At 44.2% G+C, this 9,862-nt stretch overlaps 2 protein-coding genes across 2 annotated transcripts; one reads left to right on the top strand and one right to left on the bottom strand.

Annotated features, from left to right (window-relative positions):
• Positions 1–75: 75 nt before the first annotated feature.
• On the top strand, positions 76–5,932 carry DRC3 (dynein regulatory complex subunit 3). Its single transcript, XM_053471560.1, has 12 exons — positions 76–244; positions 456–572; positions 860–1,026; positions 1,107–1,253; positions 1,517–1,636; positions 3,212–3,324; positions 3,534–3,708; positions 4,381–4,512; positions 4,601–4,671; positions 4,752–4,875; positions 4,960–5,091; positions 5,582–5,932. Exons 1-12 carry the CDS (start codon positions 85–87, stop codon positions 5,690–5,692), a joined length of 1,569 nt encoding a protein of 522 aa, XP_053327535.1. The 5' UTR covers positions 76–84; the 3' UTR covers positions 5,693–5,932.
• A 286-nt stretch (positions 5,933–6,218) lies between these two features.
• On the bottom strand, positions 6,219–9,757 carry ATPAF2 (ATP synthase mitochondrial F1 complex assembly factor 2). The gene is made up of 9 exons (XM_053471060.1): positions 9,516–9,757; positions 9,179–9,332; positions 8,931–8,975; positions 8,376–8,521; positions 8,176–8,273; positions 7,810–7,890; positions 7,082–7,194; positions 6,769–6,884; positions 6,219–6,569 (listed from the first exon to the last, which is right to left on the bottom strand). The coding sequence occupies exons 2-9, from the start codon at positions 9,300–9,302 to the stop codon at positions 6,432–6,434; spliced, it is 861 nt and encodes a 286-aa protein (XP_053327035.1). The 5' UTR covers positions 9,303–9,332; positions 9,516–9,757; the 3' UTR covers positions 6,219–6,431.
• Positions 9,758–9,862: the final 105 nt, after the last annotated feature.

The following is a 9,862-nucleotide window of genomic DNA, read 5'->3' as shown; positions in this document are numbered from 1 at the left end:
TAGTGCTGTGCGTTCTAATTAGTGCTGATTAGAATGCAAACCTTCGTTTACTGTGATTGGTCTCCGTTTAGGTGACTACAGACAATGAGCGGCTTGTACGATACGATCGAACCCAACGTGATCGACAATGACATGCTCAAAAACGCCGTGGAGGAACAAGGTCCGAAAGACGAAGCTGGGCGTATCGCCAAGATGGAGGGCATCGACTTTAAGGATGTCACCAGCTTGCACCTCGATTTCAAAAGTAAAAGTTTCTCCTCCAGGGTTTCCATGGTGACTGCGCCACTCTGTGCCAATGCCCCCATGGCTTTGTAACCTATATAAAGAAATGCTTCGGATTTATTGACCAGACAGGGTCCTAGTCAATCGCACATCGGGGTGGAACAATCAACGGGACCGTTCCTCTGGCTGCTGAATGGGCCGCTCATTTATTACGAATGCGTTTTGTGTTCTAGATATCCTGAAGATCGATAACCTTTGGCACTTTGAAAAGCTAACAAAACTTCAGTTGGACAACAACATCATCGAGAAGATCGAAGGATTGGACACCTTGGTGAACTTAGTCTGGCTTGGTGAGCAGACTAGCAGCATACTGTGACAGTTGGTGTTGCTTCCTCTGACAGTTGGCTCCTTCAGGTTTTGTTATTTTCCGTCAAAGCTTGGAACATCCATCCTGGTTACCAAAGTTAGACAAATGTCGGTTGTGGTGACCCCAGCAGCTTCTCCGGAGCTGACGGGGGCCACGATCTGCCAATCCACATTCCGTTACCCACCTGCCACCTCTAGGTTTTACTAAAAGACCCCTAAATGAAACTACTAATGCAACTTAATTTCTTTGTGTTTTTTGTTTTATTTGCAGATTTATCGTTTAACAATATAGAGGTGATCAGCGGACTGAACGCTCTGACCAAGCTGGAGGATCTGAGCTTGTACAATAACAGGATATCCGTCGTTGAAAACATGGACAGCCTGAAGAACTTGCAGGTCCTTTCTCTGGGCAACAACAACCTGACGTCCCTGGAAAATGTAAGGAAAACATCTCTTCGTCTCTCAGAGGTCCCCGTCTTGCAAGGAGGTTTAGGGATTAACCCTTTGTTTTTTTCCAGCTCACCTACCTGCGAAAGTTCAAGAAACTACGGTCGTTAAATCTCTCTGGAAACCCTTTTTGTGAAGAAGAACATTACAAAATATACATTGCTGCCCACCTCCCAGAGCTGGCGTATCTGGACTTCAGACTGATCGCGGACAACATTGTAAATATGCCCCTGACCCGGGGTGGGGCAAATTAAAGCTGTCCGTCAAACCTAAATCAGTCGTTGGTCTCGTCTTAGATTCAGGAGCCATATGCCTATCCCATGCATGTTTAATATCCCCACTGTATTACCCTCTTCCACTTCTGCTGGGAGGCTGTTCCAGTTATCTACCACCATCTTAAGACAATGTTACTACAATATATGTTACCCACCATAATGAATAAAGTTGGCAATCTCATGACTTTCTCTATCTTCTACCTTAGAGAGACGTTGCCAGCTTGAAGTACCAATATTCCATCGAGGAGCTGAACCAAAACGAGGCCCTGGAACGGCGCAAGCAGGAGACGGAGGAACAGAGGCAAAGAGAGCTCGATTCACACAAGGTCAGTGGAGAAGTCTGAAGATTACTTGTCCTACATCTCAACTGTGTCAGGGCTGCCTATATATAATTATTCCATAGGCACTGTACCCAAGGAACAAGACGCAGTATTTGCACAGGGGTATATGCAGCATGTTCCATGTTTAATGTATAATCAGCCAGTAACAAAAACTACATGGATCCATAGTGGACTTTAGATTCTCTCCGTCCCTGGGGCAGGACCCAAAGTGTATCCCATAGCCTGGCTTACTTGCAGGCTCCTATTGGAAGCAGATGGTTGTCTCCCTATACAGACACATAAGTCACATGCAGCAAACACGTTATACTATGGGTGTACAAAGGGCCACCTTCAAATCCTGGGGCCCAGTACTAAAACAGGGCCCCACTTCCCTCCCTGTATTGTAAAGCAGAACTCCCACTATTTTTTTATTATCGTTTTGTTACTGGTATCAGAATAAAAATTACTTTTTCTTTTTTTTAACCCAGTTGCTGTTTTTGCCCTATAATATATAGCCATTCATAGCTGCGTATTAACCATTTGTATGAGTTCTCGCTCTTTTATCTGAGCCCCAATCTACTAGACAAACCCCCCGACTCCTTATCATATTGCCTGCGGGAAATAATAGAATGGCTCAGTTTTGATCACCCAGTCGGACTCTCTGACTTCATTAGCATCGCCATAAAGCATCAGCTCAGTGTGGTGTCTGAGCCGTGAAAGTCACCCAAAATATCACATAACCGACAGCAACGGGAGCTGCAGATAAAGGGTGTTTAATGGGACAAACATTACCGTATACAGTGCTGGGGGTTATATTACTGTATACAGCGCTGGGGGGGTTATTACTGTATACAGCGCTGGGGGGGTTATTACTGTATACAGCGCTGGGGGTTATATTACTGTATGCAGCGCTGGGGGTATATTACTGTATACAGCGCTGGGGGGGTTATTACTGTATACAGCACTGGCGGTATATTACTGTATACAGCGCTGGGGGTTATATTACTGTATACAGGGCTGGGGGTTATATTACTGTATACAGTGTTGGGGGGGTATATTACTGTATACAGCACTGGGGGTTATATTACTGTATACAGCGCTGGGGTTATATTACTGTATACAGTGTTGGGGGGGTATATTACTGTATACAGCACTGGGGGTTATATTACTGTATACAGCGCTGGGGTTATATTACTGTATACAGCGTTAGGGGGTTATATTACTGTATACAGCCCTGGGGTTATATTACTGTATACAGCGCTGGGGGTTATATTACTGTATACAGCGCTGGGGGTTATATTACTGTATACAGCACTGGGGGGTTATATTACTGTATACAGTGCTGGGGGGTTATATTACTGTATACAGCGCTGGGGGGTTATATTACTGTATACAGCGCTGGGGGTTATATTACTGTATACAGCGCTGGGGGGTTATATTACTGTATACAGCGCTGGGGGGTTATATTACTGTATACAGCACTGGGGGTATATTACTGTATACAGCGCTGGGGGGGGTTATTACTGTATACAGTGCTGGGGTTTTTGCGTTTTTATAAGGTTTATCCATTTTATTTCCAAGGCTGCGTTTGTGGAATACCTGGACGGTCCGTTCCTTTTTGACAGCATGTATGCAGAGGACGCGGATGGCACCAAATTATCGAGCCTACCAGCGGTCGCCGAATTAATGGATGAATATCCTTCGCTGTTCATAGCCCATTTCTTCTTTCTAAATGTATTTTTGAGGAATTTGTTTTTTATTAATTAATTACATAAATCTTATTTTATTATATAGACAATAACTGAAATGCTATCTGCGGAACCTCATTTTTAGTTATGGGTTCGCGGCTTTATCGGTGAGAAGGAAGTTCTTTGCGTCGTAGGCTCCTTAACCCTTTCCTCACCTACCGGAGTAAATGCGTCGCCGTTTGCCAGAGTATATTTGAATTTGGCCTGAAACATCATGAGAAGCGAGAGGCGGAAATTAAAATTTTTAACGAATGTCTGCAAGAGGCTGTCGCGGAAAACCAAGCAGCAGGAGCTCAGAAGATCCAGGAGTTTACGGAGAACAATACTGAGGTGCGGCAATAGGAACATCCGACGGGTTGTAATCCGCTTGGTCAACGGGGTAACCAAATTCTGGCACAAGCCACCAATTCGAAGATTTGGTTATTTCAAAATGACTATAAAGCATGAATTATAAGAGATTTTATACTGAAGTGTAACTTACAGCCGTTCCGTATGGTGGTGGCCGTATCTGTCATTGTAGCCTACATAGGGGTAGATTGGTCCAGGAGCAGTTGCCCCCCGGGCAACACTAAAACTTTTAAAAAGAAGATGGTCCGAGTTGGTCCGGCCCACTCATGAAAGTGGAAACTTGGTGGGGGTCACATGACCGGGAAGGTAAGGGGTGAGAGGAGGGACAGAGCAAGAGGGCGAGGGAGTGAGAGAAGAGTAAACTAAACTGTAAACATGTATGTTACAGTGAATGTGTTAGCATGAGTGTGTGTTAGTTAGTGTTAGTGTGTATGTTTGTAGCATGCGTATGTGTGTGATAGTCTGAGAGTGTGTAACGTGTGCCAGTGTGTATGTTGCAAAGGGAGGGGAGCAGCAAGAAGCTGATGGGGACACTTGGCCAAAAAGTGCCAGCCCTCCCCGTGTCTGCAGGGGCGACAGAAAGCTCCAGCGACCGGTCTCACCCCGGCCGCATTATTTTTCATGCTTTTAAGGCACTGCGTTCTGCTTTTGCAGCTTCTCAACGAGTTGACCCAAACCGCGGACCAACAGAAAGTCGATGAAAAGACTTTCCAATACAACCAAGACGTCGGCCGGCTGATGGACGCCTTGCTGACCCTGGAGCTACAACTAGTGGACCAGCTAGAAGTAAGATCCGATCGTGTACCCCGTTTAATCACGGCACGGATGGCTCAGTCCCATTAACTTTCTAACGAAAACTCTCTTCTTCACGCAGGAAATTATTAAGGAGTACGAGAGGAACGTAGCCGAATTGGCCTCGTCGTTCCTGGAGACCGTACAGGGCTTATATCCTTTTTACGTATGCGTGCGCTTGCATTATGTCTCCCCCTCTATGCCTCGCATGTTACCTTAACACCGCTCTTTACGATGTCTCAGATCCGAGACCTGGAGAATCACCATCACGAGAGGCTCACGGAGCTGTCAATCACCATGTTGGAGAGGGTAATGAAAGGAGAGATGGACGAAGACATGTCCGATGACGTTCGCACGGTAACTCACTGCCCCATTTACCTCCGTTGTTGTATTCCACCTTTAAATTCGGTATCGATATTAACCTATTTACTTTCTTGGCAGCTCTTCGTTGATAAAGACACAATTCTCAACGCGGTGAGCGCCTCCCACGATAGCCACCTGCTGAAGATTGATAACCGGGAGGATGAACTCGTTACCAAAATCAACAGTTGGTCAAGCAGCATAATCAAAAAGGTAAGAAGCCAAGGTCATGCTGCCCTAGGGACATTATTTAAACATGATCAATAATGTATTTACTCAACAATGCAATACCGGACAGATAAAAAAAAACAACACAATTCCGGTGGAAACTTCCAAAAATCACCCGGCACCTTGTTAGTTTCCATGGCTGTTGCCCCACATTCTGAACATTGCCCCAAAGGTCTGTTTAGATAAAGGGGTGAATAAAAGAATAAGGAATTACAAGATGAGGAATCAGTAAATGTCAGACCAGTCCTAACTCCAGATAGGTGGTAGATCAGTGGATCAGCCACCCAACAGAAATGGTAGCACTTAATACAGCGAGGGGTTTTAAACATGCATCAGATCGGCATATGGCTCCTGAATTGAGACCAACGACTGATTAAGGTTTGAGACTTTATGGCAGACTAGATGGGCGGAATGGGTCTGATCTGCTGGCACATTCTGTTTCTATGTTGACTCCTCCACGGTCTCGTTCACACAGGTACACGCGGACGAACTGCGCAGGAATCGGCAACGAGTCACAGAAATCAACAAGTACGTCGACCATCTAAGGGACGAGCTGGATAATCTAGAGCTGCATGACCCGATGTGACTGCCAGCTCCGCCATCGCTTACTCCATCGGCCCTGGCAGCGGCTTCTTCCTGACGCAAACGGAGGTTTTAGACCGGGCTAAACATACCGCAGACTTGATGCCTTCTTACTTTCTTGGTCTGTCCTAATATGACAGTTAAAAAACATTCACCAAATTACTGTTACGTTTGTACATAAAGTAAGTAATGAAATGTTAAGTTTCTTAACTTCTCCTTTAGCATTAATAATAGACCCGTTTTTTTTTTTATTACTTTGTCCTTTACTTCAAATCAAAGACCCCATGCCTGTGATCCCTCCCTCTATCAAAAGACTGAGGAGTAAGACTTATGATGAACGTCAACATATAGGTTCACCAGTTTGTGTAAACATAAATCCACCTCTTATGCTAGAGGTCATCCCTACAACCCGAGGGCCACCCCTGAAGTGCTCCTGAAATGATCACTGATTTCGACTATGGCCTATGGGAAAGGTAGTACTAGTCGCGCAAGCTTAAGGACAGTAACAAGGATATTGATCAATAAGAGACTTTCGAGTTATCAACTTTTAATTCCGTCAAGTCGCTCAGTGAATGGAAGCCGGATCAGAGAAGATCTGTGGACAGTTTGTTTCAGTGCGACAATTCCTGACTTCTGGTATCGATGAGGAGGTTTACTGTTATCCAGATAGACTTCTTCATCGCTTGCCACAGTCCAGACGTGGGGGGAACCTGCGTCCCTGCTGAGTTTCCGTCAAAGAGACGTCAGTCTTGAAGAAGCTTGTGTTTTATAGTTGAGCGTTCAGAGCACAGGTGAACAAAGAGGGTGCCAGCAGCCGTCCGGGCTTGTAACTCCTGCAGATCATACTCGTGCGCCCATTCAACGTTCCCCCAGTGCTGGATCTAAATGGAACCATAAACAATACACGGTGCAGGAAGTTAGTTTATTTAGACAAGATTTACCTGGCATTCAGACAGCTGGATTCCTGTTAGTTACCCCTGTCTTAGAGGGGCAAAAGGCTACAAATGTAGTAAATGTAACGTGGATGGGGTATACGCACGGGAACGTTGAGTTAGGGAGACAATGTTAATACATGTTTACCTGGAACTCTTCTTCCAATCGCGACAGAAGAACAGCTTTCTCTACTGATAAGGATCGGTCGACCAGCCCCATGGCGAGAATCAGTGATTTCAGTTGGGAAATAATGAACTCAATGCCTGTTAAAGAAAGGAAATGAAAGGAATTTACAAAAATGAAGATCATACAACTTCTTTAGTTATAAAAGTGCAAGCAGTTCCCCTCTAGAGCAAAGTCCCAACCAGCAAGCGGCATACCCTACAGTCCTACGCAATGGCAGGATGATCGTTAAACATTGATTGATTGTAGATGATGCCAGACAACAGTAGAATCCTACCGAGTAACATCCAGCTGTTGTAGGATGCCAGGTGACGGCTGAACACTTCTTTGGTCTCGTTTGGGATGTTGGGGCCCATGATGCTGGTGGAAGAGCCAATAACTACATTGTATCTGCAAAAAATGGGTGTTTAGGAATGTTTAAAGGAGATAGTCATATGATTTTTAATGGAATCTCTTCATAGGCGTACGGAGGCCCTTTATCACTCCCATCACTCTGTGTTCCAATGGCCCTTTATCACTCCCATCACTCCTGTGTTCCAACAGCCCTTTATCACTCCCATCACTCTGTGTTCCAATGGCCCTTTATCACTCCCATCACACCTGTGTTCCAATGGCCCTTTATCACTCCTGTGTTCCAATGGCCCTTTATCACTCCTATCACTCCTGTGTTCCAATGGCCATTTATCACTCCTATCACTCCTGTGTTCCAATGGCCCTTTATTACTCCCACCAGTCCTGTGTTCCAAAAGCATGTTGTGTTCAATGATTCAAGTTTAAGTTTAAAAGGATAATTGATGGTTAGAAAACCCTTTTGTAATTATGCTACAGCCAGAAATGTCCTTGTTTTCCATGAAAACAGTTGAGTGACCCCAAACGTTTAAAAGCTGGTCTTTACTTTTGCCAAAACACTACATACAGTTGGCTGCCAGGATTCCCAATGTTTAGCGCAGGCTCCAATTGATCTTAAATTCTGAGAGAAACTAGCAAATATCAAGTATATTTCACCTCTTTTCTGCCCATTCTATTACGGGATCCCACTCGCTTTTCTGGAGCTCCACAAGACGAGGTGGCTCTTCTACTCTATAACTGGAAATTAAAGGGACAGGTTGGCACGGTTTCCAGCAGGCAAAGAAAAACATGGTGTACGCTTGTATCATATAATAAAGGAACGGAATTGAAAGTATTTTAAAGTAATAGTTTTTAACACGATTCACTAACCCATAAACACAATTACGTGTGATCAAGTATAACAGACAAGCTGCACTCTTTGGGTATCAACACACAGAGGGTAATACGGACTAAGTCTGAAACCAAGACCCTTTAAAAACACAACACTAAACACTATAAGATAGCGGAAGGCTTGTTCCTTACCAGATTGTGTCTGTTTCCAGGAATTTAAGTGCAGCCCTAATAAGATGGTCCTTATTTCTCAGTGTTGGGTTATCCAGAGCTGTATTACACAGTGTTGTCTGTAACAAAAAAAACAGACAGCCTACCGTTCACTAGGGGTATACGGGTATAAGAGTCTGTGGTTTTAGAGAAAGCTGCGGGTTGATGGGGGGTCTCCTTACCAAGTGCATGGTGTACAATTTAATGGTGTCGCGCTGACAGTCCCATTCCGTAGCGACAGCAAGAGCCAATGCCTCAGTCGGGACGGAGAATAACTTTCCCTGGGGTGTCTTCAGTTTCCTGCGGTCCAAGTTAATTTCAAACCCGGCTACATGGTTGATACGAAATGTGAATAACCACAGGAACGATTCCAGTTATTTAATATTCAACACTTATAGCAATAAACACACACAATGCATGCCGGTGGGAATATTCTCTCATAGCTCATTCTGTTAGATGAAAACAGAAGAGTATTGTTTGGCTTTGTTGATGCTAACCAATCACCTAAGTGGTAGTTAACTGGTTAAGCATTTTGATCAGTACGTTATATTATAGCACCCACAGATACTGTTGCGCTGTTACAACAGGAGAGATAATTAAATTTCAAAAAATATGAAATTGCCAATATACAAGAGTAACAATATCCTGATCCCATTATAGACCAGTAATGGCTTTCAAAACCATTACTCAATCATGCTCTGGGGCTAGACATACACATTTTAGGCTTTGAAACTTACATTCTCCTTGAGATATGCTGACATTCTGATAGAACTTCTTTCTTTCTGCAAAATAATAATTAAACTTTACATTAGCCACATTGCTTCAGCAGTAATGTGATTAGTAGAATTTCTTGCTGAATTATGATGTCATTAGCGATGCACTGTGACCCCCGTGTTGTTAAAACATGGCCAAGCATATTTTTACTTTTATGAGTACTTGGGGTATTTATCAATACGTGAACAGCGAAGCCCCAACATCAACGAACCTGATGGAGATGCATAGAAGCGCTGCTGTGTCTTGGGGGTATTTAGACCACAAAGGGCAGAACACAGACCACCCCTGGCCAGCATAAAGTGCCTGGCGGAGGCCGAGCGAAGACTCTGCAGCATGGTCTCTGAACGTCACAAATCACCTGGGACCTGTTAGGGCGACACAAATGTGAAATATTCAGTAATTAGTATCCATCACCATATTCACTATCCAATGACTCCCCAGCTTTCCCTGGCACGATATGAAGAAAGCTTTAAAAAACTGACCAATAGGAATAGAGAACAAAATAATTACAATTATAAATTAGTATTTACATGAAAGCAGCAACTCACAATCCCAATAACTGGTTCTCCTTGCTGTGGATCAATGTGTGCGATGCTTGGAGGTGATTGGTTATTGATTAACGATTACTGGATATCAGGGATCTATTGCCCAGCCTTTCCATTCAGGCAGTAAATATAAACGACTTCATAAAAAATAAATATACATTATTTTCGTTCCTAAGTTCCACCTTTTTCTAACCCCAAGTACAGAGAAGACAGCGCTTCGTGGTCAGGGCGCAGCCATCTTGGTGACCCTGGTTTGACCTGTTGCGTCACATCCAGGGCGCAGCCAATAAGCGTCCAGCCTGGACTCATTCTTCTGGACTACAACTCCCGGCATCCCGAGAACTTGCTCC

The sequence above is a fragment of the Spea bombifrons genome, chromosome 7 (genome assembly GCF_027358695.1).
Source record: "Spea bombifrons isolate aSpeBom1 chromosome 7, aSpeBom1.2.pri, whole genome shotgun sequence".
In the NCBI taxonomy this organism is placed as follows: Eukaryota; Metazoa; Chordata; class Amphibia; order Anura; family Pelobatidae; genus Spea; species Spea bombifrons.
This window is presented reverse-complemented; position numbering and strand designations above follow the sequence as displayed.